Genomic DNA, 19,986 nt, shown 5'->3' with positions numbered 1-19,986 from the left:
GACTCCTGTACTCCAGCGCTGTGAGAGGTGATGGCAGAGTTGACAGGGGAGCAGCAGCAGTCGACTCACCACGATGAAGACACCATGGTAAGTCGATCTAATTACGTTGACTTCAGCTACGTTATTCTAAATGCGCCCGCATCCTGGCCAGTGGTCGAGCATCCGCCGAAATGCTGACGAATTTCCGCGGCATTTTGGCAGCGATGCCTCTCGATGACGCTGCTTGCCTCTGACAAGCAACGTCATCGAGAGGTGTCACCGCCGAAATGCTGCAGAAATTCAGCGCATTTTGGCGGATGCTCGACCGCCGCCACGGTCCTTTATCTGGTGCCCACCAGACAAAAAGGTTGGAAACCACTGGTCTAGAACTTCACTTGATTTCCATAATTTTATTTCCAACAGTCTCAAAGCCAGCAGTTTGGGGCTTTTATCATTTATTGATTCAAAAATGCTAATGCTTCAAAATTGTTGTAAAGAGATTATCATTGCTGTATAAAAAAAAAAAAAAAGAAGGCCAGAATTTTCAAATGAGCCTATTTAAGTTAGATGCCCAAATGCCATTGAAATTCAGTGGAATTGGGACACTTAACTCCCTTAAACTCCTTTGAAAATCCCAGCCTGGATGCTGAAAGTTAGGGTTCTATATACGTGCCTAAAAATCGACGTAGAACTGACTTGATTTTGAGACATGCTGCGCTCCTCTTGAGCTCAATGAAGGCTGGGGATGCTTAGGTTCCCGTGAATATTTATTTATGGATTAATGTTAGTCTAATGAAGTCTAGTGTTAGGCACCAGGTTAGAAAATGTTGGCAGTGTTTTATATTATTAAACAGAAAAATTAGAAAACAAGTCTACCTCTCTGCCTAAAGGAAATAGATGTTGCTAATATGAGACGTGTGTGTGTGTGTATTTGCATAAAGAATATAATTCAGAGAAAGATTATAGTTTTTGATTTGCATGATGTGAATTTTACTCAAAAACGGTTTGCATTTTATCATCCATCATTAGGTGAAACCCGAGTCACAGGCCCAAATTCTGCCTTCTGATATTCAACTCCCATTGACTTCGATACGACCTGTACATGCATATCTGAGGGCAGAACTGGATTCCCAAGATTTAAACTAAAGCTGAGAAATGATTGGTATAAAACAGAAGAAATAACGAGGTGATTCTTTTGCTTGCCTCAGTCTGCTTCTCCTTAGTTGGCCACAGGCTCACAACAGGGCCTCGGTCCTTTACTTGGATAATATCAGTCATATTGATATAGTTCTTCAACTCAATCACTTTGTCCAACCAGGAAATGTCAGTCATCCCATGATCCGAGAACAAAATGACATTCAGGTCATTCTGAAGGCCCTTGTCCTGTCAAATTAGTGAAGATAGCAATTACAGTTTGAAAAGAATACAGTGTGTTCCTTCCTGAGTCAAAGTTCTGTGATAGGTGGCTGAATTCATTCTTATCTAAATTCCACTGCAATCAGTGGAGTTACAGTGGGGATGGCTTTTGCCTGGGATACTTTATAGTAAATTACAACAACAACAGAAAGGCTGGTCTTAGTCTATTCAGACAGATCTCATGAGATTTTCTATCATTTTGGCCTGAGATTTTTCAAATGCTGATCAAAAGAATTTGACACTATCTCATTTGAATCCATATCTTACTATTGGTTCAAATTTAAATCTGACCATCAAACCCTATCTCAATTCTAATCCCCATCTGGATAAATGCCATTAAACTTCCTGGCACTATCTCTAGTTATAGGTAGTCTTTCATTCCGATGCATTTGTTGTTAATGAACATTTCATACAAACTGCTATGTACCAATCCCAATCTCATCAAAGTGAATGGAAGTTCACTGGGACCAGGATCTGACCTAATCTCTTTTTCTCTTTTTAGTTCAAATAGACTGAGAAAAACTTTCTCATTTCCATCTGCCTGGGTAGGTCATTTCCCTCGAATGTAAAACTTTAATTCTGTTCTGGTGTTCTTATAGTTTATTGAGATTGAAATATTTTTCACCCCTTTCCTCATATTACTTATTGCTGAGGAAATTAATACCTCAAAGTTTATTTACCACTGTGGACAGGTATCCATAGCACTTCATGCTTCCTGGTAGCAGAGAAATTCACAGAACTAGCTTTTACCCAGCAGCCTGATGTGCTCATTCCCCACTATAAAATCAGCTGGATAAAGCAAAGTTGCAATATACAGAGTTATGAATAACACCATAAATCTGTCATGAAAGGTAATTGTCTGATTCTACAGCCCTTATAAAAATGAGTAATCTTTACTCATCTCTCTAGTGCAAATTCCAATTGACAACTATATTTCTGAAAAGAGCAATGTCCCTGCTGGTTAACAGCTTCCTGGGGCTAGTGATATTATCATGCAAACCACCAGAGACCAATACAGTGTCTACTGAAATTAAATTAAGGGTAGCAGTATCATGCCTTAAGTTCCCAGCAAAATCAATAACCTCTGTTATTGCAGAAATTCAACCTTAACTGCCGTTACATGGGTATGAACAGGACTTGAATTCTCAAAGAGTAATTCCCTGAGCTCCCCTGGGAAGCACTTTAGTCCCAGATTTGGACCTTAGCGTCCAAAATATGGGGGTTAGCATGAAAACCTCCAAGCTTAGCTACCAGCTTGGACTTGGTACTTGCTGCCACCACCCAAAAAATTAGAGTGTTTTGGGGCACTCTGGTTCCCCTGAAAAACCTTCCCTGGGGACCCCAAGACCCAAATCCCTTGAGTCTCACAACAAAGGGAAATAATCCTTTTTCCCTTCCCCCCTCCAGGTGCTCCTGGAGAGATACACAGACACAAGCTCTGTGAATCCAAACAGAGTGACTCCCCCTCTCCGTTTCCAGTCCTGGAAACAAAAGCACTTTCCTCTTCACCCAGAGGGAATGCAAAATCAGGCTAGCAAATCCAACACACACAGATTTCCCCCCTGATTTCTTCCTCCCACCAATTCCCTGGTGAGTACAGACTCAATTTTCCTGAAATTTCCCAGTAAAGAAAACTCCAACAGGTCTTAAAAGAAAGCTTTATATAAAAAGAAAGAAAAATACATACAAATGGTCTCTCTGTATTAAGGTGACACAATACAGGGTCAATTGCTTAAAAGAATATTGAATAAACAGCCTTATTCAAAAAGAATACAAATCAAAGCACTCCAGCACTTATATTCATGCAAATACCAAAGAAAAGAAACCATATAACTTACTATCTGATCTCTTTGTCCTTACACTTAGAAACAGAAGACTAGAAAGTAGAAACTACTTCTCCAAAGCTCAGAGAAAGCAGGCAGACAGAAAACAAAGACTCAGACACAAACTTCCCTCCACCCAGAGTTGAAAAAATCTGGTTTCCTGATTGGTCCTCTGGTCAGGTGCTTCAGGTGGAAGAGACATTAACCCTTAGCTATCTGTTTATGACAAGTGCAAATTCCAATTGACAACTATATTTCTGAAAAGAGCAATGTCCCTGCTGGTTAACAGCTTCCTGGGGCTAGTGATATTATCATGCAAACCACCAGAGACCAATACAGTGTCTACTGAAATTAAATTAAGGGTAGCAGTATCATGCCTTAAGTTCCCAGCAAAATCAATAACCTCTGTTATTGCAGAAATTCAACCTTAACTGCCGTTACATGGGTATGAACAGGACTTGAATTCTCAAAGAGTAATTCCCTGAGCTCCCCTGGGAAGCACTGGGGTTTGGGACATCAGCCCTGTGAATTTAAAAATATTTACCGGAGCTCTGCACTGTACAGCTCCGGCTGAATTTAACCCTTGAGTATGAATATGCATAACATTCTCCATAATGTCTTGCAGAGCCATTTTTTTAACCTCTTCAAACAACATTGTTTTATAGTCTCAGTTAAATACTGTTTCAGAAATACTTCTTTAGCAACACTTGCTGCAACAGTAGAGTTATTTTAAGGTAGGAGGGGTAACTCATTATAACATTGAACTGATTCATTCAGCTAAGTACTATGTTCAAGAAAGAAGGCAAATCACAACTATAAACACCATGTATAACAAGGAACCTTTCACTTAACAAGGAACCAAGCAGTTGTCTAATACAGGAAGGAAAATTTACAAAGGGAAAGGTGCTAAGAGCTTGTAACCTTTGAAATGCCACATGCTTATTAACCAGCGAATTATTGCAAAGGAGCTGTAATGGTAATAAGGATCAGAGTAGAAAGAAAAGTGAAGCATGCCAAAGCACACAATCTTTTGTCACATCACTGACCTTGATTAGTTTGGTCATGTTGGTCAATACTTTGTCCACTGCTTTCAAAGCGTTCTTCCTCTGAACAGATGAAGGACCAAAATGGTGACCTTCCACATCAATGCGTTCGTAATACACTGCTGCCATTTCTGCACTGCCATTTCTGGGGTTGCAACATAGCAAAAGAGTCAGGTGCCAACATGTACATTGTTTTACCTTTTCAGGGCCCAATACCACACATTCTTATTCAAGTGAACATTGAATTAACCTTAACTTGTCTAGTATATATCAAGGATATGTTATCAACAGTATACACCATCATCTGCATTAGGATCACTGCAACAAGATTTTGTGTGAGTTTCTTAGACCTGGCTTCCTTTATTAAAATAGTATTCTATAGTAATGGTCCAAAACATTGCAGTTTACATTAATGCTAATATAATGTTTTGAGCCATTAATGTAGCATACTGTATTTATTTTAATTAGTTTTCCTTTTTACTCATTGGCTTCAGCCAGTTTTGGAGAGAGCTCCCAAGATAATCTGAAATTCACATCTTCTATTGGGCACACTAGTCAAAAAAAAAAATAAAATATGTGTGGGGGGGGAATTATGGAAGTTAGAGATTGGAAGAATGTGTTAGGTCAGGGATTCTCAACCTGTGAGCTGTGAACAGGTGTTGGGATTGTGACCACCTAATCCTTCCAATATTGTTAAATGGGAGAGACGGTCTTAGCTGGATGGGAGGGAGATCCCAATACAGAAAATGAGGTCCTGGCATGGAAAAGGTTGAGAACCATTGTGTTAGGCAATCTAGCCTATCTCTGTTACTTATTCAGTACAAAACATTTTCTCATTCTCTGCCTACTCTAATTTAAAATATTTGAAGTGAAGGTGCCTTTATTTCGTCCCTCTGGAGACTATCCATGGTTTAACAGATCTCATTGATAACAATATTTCCCCACTATTCAGTCTAAATTATTTTTTCTTAAACTCAACTGATTACTTCTACTATATATGTACCTTTTGAACTTCTCTCTAAATAGTTCTCTTCCTCTTTGATGTTTACAGCCTTCAAATACTTTTATCTGAGGTGTGTTTTCCCTCTTACCCATTCCCAAATCATTTAATTCTATATAAAAGCCATATAAGATCTAAGTATTACTTATTCTTGATTGTATGAGATGAATGGACTTATTTATACTGAGATGTGAAATTTCTTAGTAAGGGCTCAGTCCTGTTGGATAACTGCTTAACTTCAAGCATGTGACTTTTATGGGACAAACCACATGCCTAATTTAAGTGCATGCATAAGAGGTTTCCAGGATCCGAGCAGGAGTGGCCAGAACTTTACAAGACTGAGCTCTTATTAGCTATCATTTTTACCATAAAGAATACTGAAGAGAGCAGAGTGTATGGTATAACCAAGAAATGCTTTACCTTTTCAAAGCACTGCACAAACATTACCTTATCTTCATGACACCATTTTACAGATGGGGAAAATGTGACAGAGATTTTGGCCTAACTTTTTTCAAATGTGTATATGTAAAATTTGGCTTCTAAATATGGACATGGGAGCTTAACTTTGGCCATGTAGTTTTGAAAATGTTGGCTAAAGTGACTTTCTCAAGGGGCTTGATTCAAAGAAATGGGAAATCTTCCTGAATCCATCTTTCCTTTGACAACAACAGGAGTTGGACTGGACCCATAGCCAGTAGACACTCCAGATGAGAAATCTTGTCCCCACTGAAGTCAGTGACAAAACTCTCTTCAATGGAGCCAGGATTTCACTACAAGATTAGACTCAGGAATTCCTGTTTCCAGACCCAAGACTTATCCCAAAACCATGCCGGACTTATAAAAGGCCCTATCCTGCTTTCACTGAAGTCAGTTCAGTTTTTGCTGTTGACTTTAGTGAGAGCAAGAGCAGGAGCAGACCCAATTCATTACCTTCTAATGACTGCCTTATAGCTAAAATGCACATTTGGGGGATTTTAATTTCAGGCTTTTCTAACTGCAGCTTCAAATATTAACCAACTGACTGACAACCTCGTGTGTAACACTTCGCATTCTTGTCTTTATGTGGGAGAATGACCTTGCCACGGGCCATTTTCCCACATGTAGTTCATTTCAGCCATAGGTTAGTTGGTTTAAAATGCATTTAGTGTGTGGAAAGGAGGCATTTTACAATTGGGAATGGATCTATTTATCTGCCTTTTACAATGCCAAGAATCAGAAGCTCTCCTGGCCATGTGTAATAAAAATGGAAATGACTGATGGAAGTGTCTTTTATACTGAGATTGAGAGCACAGATTTACAGCTCTAAAATAACTATATTTCCAGAGCACTTCTTCCAGCCTTACGTCTAACACAACAGTACAGTAAAACAGTCCATTGTTTCTTAAAGTAGTTAAAAGGATGATGGGGATAAAAAAAAGAAATGAGAGAGAAAATGAGGAATAAGGGGAAGATAGTTTATAAATCTTAATCCCCTCTTATCTCCTTGCTTTCGGCCTTGTCTACACTACAAAGTTGCAGCGCTGGTGAGGGGGTTACAGCACTGCAACTTAGGATGTGTAAACACCTGCAGGGCATTACCAGCGCTGCAACTCCCTGTTTGCAGCGCTGGCCGTACACCCGGTCCTGCCTCGGGTGTAGAGGATCCAACGCTGGATCACCAGCACTGGTCATCAGGTGTAGACACTCACCAGCGTTTTTGTTGACCTCCGTGGAATAAGCAGGTATCCCAGCATACCTGAGGAAGCCTCTCAATTAAGCAAACTCCACTGCCCTCCAAGCAGGTCTCCTTCCCCGCGGTGTGCTCTGGCGTTCCCCGACCCCCCCTCCAAGCAGGTATCCAGCCCCACGGTGTGCTCTGGCGTTCCCCGACCCCCCCTCCAAGCAGGTATCCAGCCCCGCGGTGTGCTCTGGTGTTCCCCGACCCTCCCTCCAAGCAGGTCTCCTTCCCCGCGGTGTGCTCTGGCGTTCCCCGACCCCCCCTCCAAGCAGGTATCCAGCCCCGCGGTGTGCTCTGGCGTTCCCCGACCCTCCCTCCAAGCAGGTCTCCTTCCCCGCAGTGTGCAACAGTGCTGCAGCGTGGCCACATCTAACACCACTTGCAGCACTGGTTGCTGTAAGTGTGGCCACTCTGCAGCGCTGGCCCTATACAGCTGTACTAATACAGCTGTAACAACCAGTGCTGCAAATTGTAGATGTAGACATACCCTTCTTCTTCCTTCCCTATCCCCCTTTCTGTAAGTAGCTATCATATTAACACTTAAGACTGATTTTATTTCCAATCACTCTCACTCTCCATCATTCTTCCCTTGCTGTGTCTATGCAGATAGGTAGCAGCTACATGGATGTGAGTTTAAAGAAATGGAACTCAGTCCCTCTGGCTGAAGTTCAAGAGGGAGTCGGACAAGAACTTCTTGAAATGGAAATAGGAAATTAGAGGTGGTTGTAGCTCTCCAGGTCCAGCTGTACCTGCAGTGTTTTGGCTCCTCACATGGCTGCAGGTGGTGTTAACTGTAGATATTACAGTACCACCAGTTTGCTCTGTTAATTGAAATTGCCAGCTCTCTCCTCTTGTGAGCTGTAAAACTGACACTCTCATGTTCTTGTCCAATTTTTTTGTTTGTTTTTTGATTCTTGAAGGCAGCAGCTAGCAGCCTTGTATGTCTGAGGGAATTAGCAATGAAAATCTTTTCAATGGGCTTCAGCTTTCCAAAAGAACAGCTTGAGGGACTACGTTTTTCACAGCTCAGCCATTACTTCATCAAACTTTAATAATGTTCAAAATCTGCCAAGTCCAAGACTAGACTCTCTCCAAACCCTCTTACATCCTTTGTCTCACAGAAACCAACCAGGAAGCAACAAACATGCCCACTCACAGCCCGATGCACTTATCCCTACAATGAGGATTTCAATGACCATTTTCAGTTCTTTCTCATCACTCAATAGGATGAACGCTGATGATTAAGGAATTCTTAACAAATAAAGTCTAGCAGGTGAGTTGCTTCACATCAGTCCATCCATCTATCCATCCCTCCATCCACCCAAAAATTATACAAACAGGGAAACCATTTAATATCAGTATCAGAGGGTAGCCGTGTTAGTCTGGATCTGTAAAAGCAGCAAAGAATCCTGTGGCACCTTATAGACTAACAGACGTTTTGGAGCATGAGCTTTCGTGGGTGAATACCCACTTCCTCAGATGCATCTGAGGAAGTGGGTATTCACCCACGAAAGCTCATGCTCCAAAACGTCTGTTAGTCTATAAGGTGCCACAGGATTCTTTGCTGCTTTTACATTTAATATCAGGTTTCCAGTCACCTCATAAACTGCATGAGTAAGAAGAAACCCTGCACTGAATTATTGGATTGATTCCTCAGCTGTGTGGCAGCAGTGCTCAGGATCCCTGAAAGCCACAAAGGAGATGTTCAGCTGCTTGACTTATCTGAATATGAAAGACATCTTTCATACCAGGCAAGACATTTTTTCAGATACTTTATTTGCATATGTACCGCTCAAAGTAGGTTAAGTTTAAAACTTTGAATGTGGACTCAAGATTGACTTTCAGTGAAACATAGGCCATGGCTACACTAGAGAGTTGCAGCGCTGGTGAGGGGGTTACAGTGCTGCAACTTAGGATGTGGCCACACTTGCAAAGCACGGCCAGCGCCGCAACTCCCTGGTTGCAGCGCTGGCTGTACACCCGGTCAAGCCTCGGGTGTAGCGATTCCAGCGCTGGTGATCCAGCGTTGGTCAGCAAGTGTGGACCCCACCAGCGCTTTTATTGACCTCCGGGGTATAAGGAGGTATCCCAGAATTCCTGTCCACAACAAACCGGAAGAAAGGGAGAGCTCGGAGTTCAGCCAAACTGCTTATTTAAAAAAGAAACACAGCTCCTGTTTCCTGAGCGAGCGGAGGCAGGCAGGGGAATTACTTTGGAATATTCACAGCTGTTTGCTTGAAGAGAGAAACAGCACGCTCACACGGCAGAGGGGGAGGGGAAGTCCATGTTGAGCAGATGCTTATCTGGTCTGACGGCTATTTAGGAGTACATCATTTGCATTTAGTGAATGAGAGAAGGGTGGGGGAAGAGGGTCAGAACTTTTAAAATGATTGAAGGTAGGCACTGTGTGTCTTCCAGTCCTTAGAACTTGCAAGGCAGGGAGCTGAGAACAGTGTCAACTCCAAAAATCCATTCTGTCTATCTCCTCCACACTCCCTGTCACATTCCACCCCACCCCCCTCTTTTGAAAAGCACGTTGCAGCCACTTGAATGCTGAGATAGCTGCCCACAATGCACCACTCCCAACAGCGCTGCAAATGTGGCCACAGTGCAGCGCTGGTAGCTGTCAGTGTGGCCACACTGCAGCGCTGGCCCTACACAGTTGTACGAACACAGCTGTAACTACCAGCACTGCAGAACTGTAAGTGTAGCCATGGCCATAGGCTCTTATATCACTTAGCACTTTTGGAAATTTAACCTAGTCCTACAACACTTTATTCAAGCAAAGAATGTTTACACATGCAAATTATCTCATTGATTTCAAAGGGACTGTTTAGGTGAGTAAGCACTTTTAATGGTTTGCATGACTGCATTTTCAGTCCTCAGGGAAGACTTGTACCTTTTGATAAGTTTAAAGGAATTTGGTTTAGATACAACAAAGTTACATATCTTGAAAACTGTAATTGCATAATGGGGGAAGTTTGTTTTCCTTAACTTTCTAAATGCACTCTGAAGTATGAGACTCCAGATTGTCTGCCTAAAAGGTAATTTTCATGATATACTTATGCAAGACTAAGGGGTGGTTTGAACCTGAGGTTCCTTCAGTTTTATATACAATAGCAAGTTTATACACACTCTTAAGAATTGGAAACTTAAATTCAGGTTGAATGCTGTTCAATGCCCATTTTCTGCAATGATAATCTTCCTAGATTTATACAGCAGTCTACAACATTTGAAAGGTAATGATGCAACAAATTCAAATGATATAATAGATTAAGAGCTTAATAGAGTAAGTGTATCCTGAAATGACAACATTATAGTTATAACAGAAATTTGCTAATGAAGAGGTTTGGTCCATGTGGCCTCAAGAATGGGGCCGCGTTGGTCTTGAATGCCCCAGATCTTACCTAGTTTTAAAAGCTAAGCAGGACTCTCCCTGATCAACGTTTGGTTGAGAAATGGCTGAACCAAAAGCCTGGATCTGAACAAGCTTCCATTTGAGGTTGCTCAAATCCAGATCTGAACTGTATGGGTTGGGCACATCTGTGTATGGAAAGTTTTTATGTGGAATCTAGCATTAAGCTTCTAAATAGGTAGCCTGATTTAAATCTCAGAACAGCTGAACACTCAATAACTCCAGTTGCCTTTAAATGATTAAAGTCTTTTTGCAGCTAAATGAGTTGATTCTATCAGTCTGATATATAAATTGATTGAGCCTCATTTCTCTATTAATAGCCAGTATATGGAAAATAATTAATGATTATGGCACATGCATGCCATGTCATAAGCAAGAAGAAAGCCATTGAAAATACATATTTTTCTGTGTCCATGTTATAACAGCAAAACCAACCTTGGCTTCATCAGGTCCTTCAAGACGGTCACTAATTCCCAAGAAAATGCCTTAAGGCAAAGCTATTGCTGCTCAAATACTAATGTTTGAGAAAAGAAATATTGTGATAAAGAATTGTGGTGACTTACCTCAATGACTCCAGAGCATCACTGACAGCATCAGAGAAATTGGAGTCTGTTGGGACACTGAAATATGGTAGACAAAAACTAGGTCTGACACCAAGGATTTCAACCTCGCAGCCTAAAAAGACAAATATTGTATGTTTTGATTTGGTTTGGCGACAAACACTGGGGAGCATGGGGAGGTGAATGGTTCTTGTATTTCTGGCCATATCAGCTGAAGATTTTGAAGACCGTCAGAGCCAAAATGACATCTGTCATTCATTTCACATTCTTAATTCATGAAAGATGGCACAGTATTTGTCTGTATGGAGAGTATTTGATGGAGGTCCTCTGGAATCCATTCATTTTATCCTTTTTCCCCTTCTAAAAGTGCCATGTTGGTACGACCTTCCCTTTGATAAACTCTGATTCCTGTGTGGCAGGACTTTGCCATTTAGACCACCAAGTTGGCTCCTTTTGTAATAGTTTTCAATAATACAATCGCATTCCTTCATTCCCAAATATCCAATGTAACAGAGGTCTAGATTATTATTCCTAAAGTAGACTTTCCAATTAAACACAATATCTACCATAAAAATACCCTCTATAAAATATATTTTACTATGTGAGACTGGAATGGAACAGTTAGATCTCATTCTTAGAGGTTCTTATCAAAACAGTTTAAGTCAATTAACTCTCTTAGTAACCTGCAGCCTTTCCTAGTAAAATACAATGTGTTTTCTGGCATACAACTTGTGGCAACATATCCTATAGGAGAACATGGGCTCTTAACACAGAAGAGCAAGTTTTTTATGTCTGGTTACTGCGCTAGTGGGTGACATTAATATTTATAAGTGTACGGCTCAGTAACACAAAATTCATGCAATTTAGCTTTAAACACCCCGGGAGCCACAGCAATATATACTTCTTGGGATATTACCAGAATACAGAGAGAAAGATCTTTTGCAAACTGGCTTCATTGCATAGAATTATAGGACTGGAAGGGACCTTGAGAGGTCATCTAGTCCAGTCCCCTGCGCTCAGGCAGGACTAAGTATTATCTAGACCATCCCTGATAGATGTTGTCTAACCCGCTCTTAAAAATCTCCAATGATGGTGTCATAAACAGATAGCTAAGGGTTAATGTCTCTTTCACCTATAAAGGGTTAACAAACAGTGACCTGCAAACACCTGACCAGAGGACCAATCAGGAGACAAAATACTTTCAAATCTCGTGGAGGGAAGCTTTTTTTTATGAGTTTTGGGTTTGGCTTTGTTCTCTCTGGGTCCTGGACGGGACTAGAGGTGCAACCAGGTTTCTGCCAATCTCCCTGCTACAGTCTCTTATCTATTCAGAATTGTGAGTAAGAAAAAAGGCGGTTATAGTCTTTTAATTTGTTTTCTTATTTGCATATGTGTACTTGCTGGAAGTAGCTTAAATTGTGTTTCTGCTGAAGAACGTTTCTTTCTATTGTTTATAAGTTGAAAGACCCTGTAACTTTTTACCATCTAAAGTGCAGAGATAAACCTTTTACTTTTTCTTTCATTTTTATTAAAAGTTTTTTGTTTTTTAAGACCTGTTTGATTTTTTTTTCTCCTAGTTAAGGTTCAAGGGAATTGTGTCTGTACTCACCAGGAAATTGGTGGGGAGAAGGGAAGGATAACTTTTCTCTTCTCTTTGTGTTAGATTCAAGCAGCTTGAATCTGTATGGCCTCTGGGTGAGGGGGAAGAAGGGAGGGGGAAGGTAACACTCCTCTCGGTCTGGTGATTCAAGAAGTTGAATCAGGCGATCTCCTAGTGTTCCCAGGGCGGGAAGGAGCTGGGAGAAAGAAGGGAGGGGGGAGGGAATGGTTTATTTCCCTTTGTTGTGAGACTCAAGGAATCTGGGTCTTGGGGTCCCCTGGGAAGGTTTTGGGGGGACCAGAGGGTATCAGGCCCTAAAAATTCCTGATTGGTGGCAGCGCTACAGAATCTAAGCTGGTAATTAAGCTTAGAGGACTTTATGCTAGTACTCATATCCTGGACGCTAAGGTCCAGATTTGGGAATTATACTTGACAGATGGAGATTCCACAACCTTCCTAGGCACTTTATTCCAGTGCTTAACCACTCTGAGAGTTTTTCCTAATGTCCAACCTAAACCTCTCTTCCTGCAATTTAAGCCCATTGCTTCTTGTCCTACCTCAGAGGTTAAGAACAGTTCTTCTCCCTCCTCCTTATAACAACCTTTTATGTACTTGAAAATGGTTATCATGTCCCCTCTGTCTTCTCTTTTTCAGACAAATATGTAGTAAAATATTTTGAGGTTTTGCTAGGTCAACAAAAGAGTATTTTTCTACCCTAAAGTGGTGTTAGCAGCACTCTGAAACTGCCACAATTTGGGCCACTTTGCTAAACCTTTGGGATTACAGAACTATGCTTTAAGGAATGCTGGGAGCTGGATTCTGTTGTAGGAAGAAATAAGGTTACACATCACCACAGGTGCTGAGTTTTTAATCTGCTGGGGGGTACTTCACTCAGGCCCTGCCCCCACTCCTTCCATTCCCTCAAGGCTGCACCCCTCCCTGCTTTTTTTCCACTCCAGCTCCACCCCTACCCTGCCTTTTCCCTTCCCCACCCTTTCCACACCCAGTTCCGCCCCCTCCCCCGAGCACACTGTGCCCTCACTCCCCTCCCCTCCCCTCCAGCACCTCTTGATGCCCCGAAACAGCTGATCTGTGGCAGGTGGTAGGTGCTGGGAGAGAGGGAGAAGCACTGATTGGCGGGGCCCACCCGCGGGCAGAAGGTGCTGGACGGGAGGGAGGTTGTGGTAGGGTGGCTGCCAGTGGGTGCTCAGCACCCACCCATTTTTTTCCCAGGGGTGCTCCAGCCCCAGAGAACCCATGGAGTCGGCACTTATGCATAGCACTGTTTATGTTGCTATGGTGCTGAGCCAGCGAGGGTTAAGTAACCAGCAGCCTACGTGACCTGAAAACAACCCTTAAGGACATATTAGAAGAGTATTGAAATGCTAAAACAGGGCCATTCCTTATAGATAGTTAGTAAAGCCATCTTAAATAGACTAGAGTCCTTGAAATGTAGGCCTGTATTGTTGGAGAATTAAGAGTAGATACTAACTGTATTTGTCTGTGTTTATCTGTATCTTGTAGGTAAACCTATAGCTGCTAATTATCTTATAAGTGCTAAACTTCTGTTCCTGTCTATGCTATTTTATTACTGTATTCTATTGATTCAAAGATCAAAAGAGGATATTATCATTTATATTGGACTTGAGGTGTAATAATATTATTGTCTTCATTCCTCTTTGACATTTGTAGTAGACTACCTGTGAACTGTTTGGTTAATTACCTAATGAATACAACTAGGTAACAGTGAATGTCTAGGAAATAGGGATTAGCTTCAAAGCAACAATATATATGACCTATTCTTCAGCCAAGGAAGCCCTGCTATGACCACAACTTGTTTTAGCTATAAAGGAAGTCGGGCCCGATCCTGTTTTATCTCAGATCTGCTTAAAATTTATCAGGGAAAGTCTAAGTCACAAGACTGAAGTCTCCAGAGCTACTCTGGATTACCCCCGCAGATTGATAAAATCTAATTATAGAATAAACCACCAGTTTGGAGATCGTCTGCCCTATTCATTTCCGTTTGCCCTGATTGAGCAATCTCAGTGTGACCTCTCCAGCAACTACAGTCAGAGTTGCTTAATAGAAGTAGCAAAGAGTCCTATGGCACCTTATAGACTAACAGACGTACTGGAACATGAGCTTTCATGGGTGAATACCCACTTCGTCGGATGACATGCATCCGACGAAGTGGGTATTCACCCACGAACACTCATGCTCCAATACGTCTGTTAGTCTATAAGGTGCCACAGGACTCTGCTGCTTTTACAGATCCAGACTAACATGGCTACCACTCTGATAGTTGCTTAATAGGACTCTCAAAAAAAAGCCATTTGTCTAACTCTCAGCCTGGTTGAGCTCATATTACCAACTCACAATGCTGGTTTGCAAGGAAAAATACAAAATACCCAAATAAAGCAGGCTATACTGGCACATTGATGCTTCTCCATAGCTGTAGATATGAATCCTTTGGCATTGTGGATCACATACAAGTACATAAAAGGCTGTTACAAGGAAGAGGGAGAAAAATTGTTCTCCTTGATCTCTGAGGATAGGACAAGAAGCAATGGCCTTAAATTGCAGCAAGGGTGGTTTAGGTTGGACATTAGGAAAAGCTTCCTAACTGTCAGAGTGGTTAAGCACTGGAATAAATTGCCTAGGGAGGTTGTGGAATCTCCATCATTGGGGATTTTTAAGAGCAGGTTAGACAAACACCTGTAACGGATGGTCTAGGTAATACTTAGTCCTACCATGAGTGCAGGGGACTAGACTAGATCACCTCTTGAGGGCCCTTTCAGTCCTATAATTCTGATATTACTTCAAGATCAGTATGCTGAATTAAATACTTTATTGACATATTGTGATCTATCTACTCAGGCTAAGATTTCTAAAAGTGAGTGCCTAAAGTTAAGCTCCTAAATCCTTATTTAAGAGCCTATGTAAAGAAGCTGAAAAGTGTTCAGCCCCTAGCAGCTCCCATTGAAATCAACTGATATTGGTTAGTGCTCAAATTTTGAAAATCAGGCAACTTATTTACATGCTTCAATATGAATTTAGAAGCCTAGTTTTAAACAACCACTCTTGAAAAATTTAGCCTTAATCTAAGGCATTTCTGATGCATTCCTCACTATAGTGTATTTATCACATGGAATTACAAACAGTTCACTGACCCATAGGAATTGAATGTATGGCCATCAACCAGGCACATGTGTGGTGTGGCCGTATGCCTCATGGTAGGTACACTTATTTATTATTGATGAATGGCATAATCCATACGATAGGCTGTAGATTCAATCTCTGTTTTAACTAGTCTTCTACAGCAGTAGCACAGAGATGTGCTTTAGGAAGTCTAGGTAGTCAATAAAGCAGGACAAAATTTTTTGACTGAAGCATTTTTTCAGCAAAAAAAAAATGCAGGTCACTGACACCAAAATGTTTTACAAGTTCATCCTTGTTTGCCAAATTAATCCTCTTGAACCTCCCCCACTCCCTCCTCCCCCCCACAAAAAAACCCGCACTGAAACATTTTAGTTAGACATTTTGTAAATGAAACACTGATCTTTTTCTGTTCAAACCTACTTTTTTTTGGTTCACAATTTCCTATAATTTATTGTAAATGATTAAAAATTGCTAAAATGCTCAAAATCTAAGCAGAACTTTGTTCTTTCCCAGTTCTTTGAAATTGCCAATAAACCAAAAAAAGGAGTATTTGCCCGGCTGTTGTAGTAAGTCCCTGCTGATGTTTGGTCCTGTGTACTTAGATGGTGATGTTTTTAAGGCTGCTGGCCTATATTAAATAGAGTAATTAAAAGTTTGGCTTGTCTCAGAAGTGTATAGACTGCTAAGGGCTGACTCCATTTAGCTTTATTAGCAAGAGCTTTTTCTCCATTTTTGTCTATTCTACCTGTAACTGGATTTAATTTATACATAAATATTGGGCCCATAATACAGTCACTAAGTATATTTACATAACGATTAAAACACTGAATGATACATGTAACTGAGAGCAACCCCCATTATTTCCATGCCAGACACCCATTACCTATCTAACCCAACCTCAGGCAAATGCTTGATCAAACAAGGGCGCCTCACCTCATGCACTGAAGGCTGACTAACTTGAACTCTGGCTCACCAAGGGACAGAATGAATTCTAGAGTTAACAGTGCGTCACTGAAAGTTTCTTGCCTCCAGTAGCTACTGGCAGAAGAGCACTGGGCTGCAGCTGATCTCAAATATCATGGAGGATAGCATCTCCCTATGTCTGGGCATGTGTTATTAGTATTATACAGAGACAGGCCTGAACTGGAACTTCTGATCCAACTTCTCCTTTGCCTCTTGCATTTAGGAGAAGTCTGGATCCAAATCCAGACCCGAATTTTGTGGTTTGGCCCTATCTCTGTAATGGGCCTGATCTAGAATTACAGATCCAAACAGGCTCAACTTTGAGTCAGAATGTTTCAGGTAGGGTGACTAATTATGCATAACAAATATATTCTATTGATTAATTTAGCCTCTTTTTCTGTTCACATATTGTCTTCAAACAGGTTGCAGTTTTCTCAAATGTAGTTTTTCAGAGTTATTTTCTAATTTTTTGTTTACAGTATTAACCTCCTTGGGCTGTGTGTAACTTAGTTGCTCAGATTTCTTTCTTAGCTGTTTCTAGACTGCCAAGTGATCACTATGATATGGTAGTTATAGACAGAAATAATTTCTGGTACTACTTCTTGGTCTGTATGTGAGAAGTTCACTGAGAGTATTAAATATTTGAAATTCAGGCTGTGTAGATGAGACACCAAAGTCACATATGTTTTTATTCCCTCTTTCTTGAACATAATTTAAAATCAGGCTTCTTCTTACAAAATCATAATTTTCTTGCTATGAACACTCAGTAATTACTTAAAATTCACTGTGTCCATGATCATAACTGCTGGTAAACTTGTTCACTCTATCATCAATGGAAAGCAAACATAAGAAATGTGCAAAAGCAGGTAAAGTGAATATGTTTTAAAATTCAGCTGATTGTGAAAAAGAAATTTTGCTTTGTATGCACAGCTCTAATTTCAGATATTTTTGTTGCACCATTTTGCACACCACTGACCTACTGTTTTAAAATACTGAACTTCTGGGATTCGGGCAGAAACGAGGACCCCTTTCACAATGATATAGATGCTATTCTGCATCTTCCTTTATTTGACACAGAAACTTGAACCTCTGCCATTTCTAACTTGCATTTCTAAATATTGATTTAACAGTTGGACGTTAAGTGTCATAACACAAAGGTCTGAAAACTTTCCAGACCTGCACAAAGGTCTGGAAAATGTCTTGTTTAAATGGAAAATGTTGTTTTGTTTTGTTTTTTCTTTTGATCACATTTAAAAGAGAGGCCTCTATACTTCACTTAAAACAAACCTGACAAATTGGGCAGCTACAAGGTTATTGGTTAAAATCCACCTCATAACTCACTGAGAAAAAAAGAAAGAGAACTTTAATCCATTTACTGCTGTGTTTCTGCTACAGCTAAAATACAGTAGCAATTCTCTGAAGCGCCATGGTCCACTGGAACATCAGTGCTTCAAAGTGAATTAGTGGGTACATTGGGCCATACATTTCACTTCAGATACAGTACATTTTGCTGTACATTACTTAGCAGCAAATCATTTAAAGGATAAATGATATTTCACCCATGGATAAAGATTGGGAGAACAGAAACTGCTTAATAAATTGTGTTTGCTCATCCCTGAAACAGGCCTCTTTGTGTAGTGATTAGGAAGGAGCAAATATTCCATAAAACCAAATGCTTAGAACATTGATGTTTTAACACAGACAGCAATTATGAGCCCTATTGGTGTGGATACTTTTGCTTTTATGTTTCCACTCAAATAAACTCTGCCTGCATTTTAGCTTTCTTATTTTTTGCATCCTCATAGATTAAGTGATAGATGATTATTCACAACAGAGGACTTTCCTGCTTTCTATGTTCTTAATTACTAACTTTTTAGATTAGCTTCTCGAACACTGAGCTTCATACATAACTTTAGCATCCTCCCTTTCATATTTCCATGTTTTAGACCCAAAATTCATGTCTCCTAATGGTCTGATTCTTATGAGGAAAGTGTAGTCCTGCTTGTTAGCTAAATGACACTTGTTTTGTATATGAATGTCTGTTTGGATTAGTCTTTATTATTGATCAGAAGGCAAATTGTATCTCCCAACACCATGAATTTGGCCTACCTCTCTGTGACTGTTACAGCATCCCAGATTTTTCCTGATCAGAACCTGCAACAAATTTCCAAGATCCACTATCCACTGCTAAGCAAAGTTGCCACATACTATACCCTAACAAAAATCAAATGTTGGGAGGTCACATAATCCTGAGTGTAAAAACTGTATGGAACATGCACCGTTAGTAGTTTTAAACCATCACTTCTGCTTTGCCACCATTCTGTATCTGTCTATCCCAGCGCTTCTTTCTTCCCCTATTTCTGGATAATTCCCTTACAGAAAAATCTTGTAGAAGTGAATAGAAAATTGTACCTTTTTAATAGGACGGTTGATTAATCGCAGTTAACTCATGCAATTAACTCAACAAAATTAATCACGATTAACAAAATTAATCGTGCTGTTAAACAATAGAATTCCAATTGAAATTTATTAAATAGTTTTGGATGTTTTTCTACATTTTCAAATATATTGATTTCAGTTACAAGACAGAATACAAAGTGTTCAGTGCTCACTTCATATTACTTTTTATTACAAATATTTGCACTGTAAACAGGATAAACAAAAGAAATAGTATTTTTCAATTCACCTCATACAAGTACTGTAGTGCAATCTCTTTATCATGAAAGTGTAATTTACAAATGCGATTTTTTTTTGTTACATAACTGCACTACAAAACAAAACAATGGAAAACTTTAGAGCCTACTAGTCCACTCGGACCCACTTCTTGTTCAGCCAAGCGCTAAGACAAACAAGTTTGTTTACATTTACGGGAGATACTGCTGCCTGTTTCTTATTTACAATGTCATCTAGGGGTATGGCTACACTTGAAATTTCAAAGCACTGCTGCGGCAGCGCTGCGGGAGCGCTGCCGCGGCAGCGCTTTGAAGTGTGAGTGTGGTCGGAGCGCCAGCCCAGCGCTGGACGTAAACCACATCCCTTACGGGTGTAGCTTGCAGTGCTGGGAGCCGTGCTCCCAGCGCTGCAGCACTGATTACACTAAGGCTTTACAGCGCTGTATCTTGCAGCGCTCAGGGGGGTGTTTTTTCACACCCCTGAGTGCGAAAGTTGCAGAGCTGTAAAGTGCCAGTGTAACCATGGCCTAAAAGTGTGAACAGGAGTTCACATGGTACTTTTGTAGCCAGCATTGCAAGGTATTTATGTGCCAGATGTGCTAAATATTTGTATGCCCCTTCCATGCTTCGGCCACCATT

The 19,986-nt window shown here is 40.6% G+C and overlaps 1 protein-coding gene across 1 annotated transcript in view; it reads right to left on the bottom strand.

Annotated features, from left to right (window-relative positions):
* Positions 1 to 19,986, bottom strand: part of ENPP6 (ectonucleotide pyrophosphatase/phosphodiesterase 6) — a 55,139-nt gene that overhangs the window by 8,460 nt on the left and 26,693 nt on the right. The window contains exons 3-5 of the mRNA XM_030563060.1: positions 10,957 to 11,068; positions 4,265 to 4,406; positions 1,183 to 1,362 (exon numbers count right to left, since the gene is read on the bottom strand). Of these exons, the coding sequence (XP_030418920.1) occupies positions 1,183 to 1,362; positions 4,265 to 4,406; positions 10,957 to 11,068 (434 nt within the window). The remainder of the gene's footprint in view (positions 1 to 1,182; positions 1,363 to 4,264; positions 4,407 to 10,956; positions 11,069 to 19,986) is intronic.

This window comes from Gopherus evgoodei, chromosome 5 (genome assembly GCF_007399415.2).
Source record: "Gopherus evgoodei ecotype Sinaloan lineage chromosome 5, rGopEvg1_v1.p, whole genome shotgun sequence".
Taxonomy (NCBI): Eukaryota; Metazoa; Chordata; order Testudines; family Testudinidae; genus Gopherus; species Gopherus evgoodei.
This window is presented reverse-complemented; position numbering and strand designations above follow the sequence as displayed.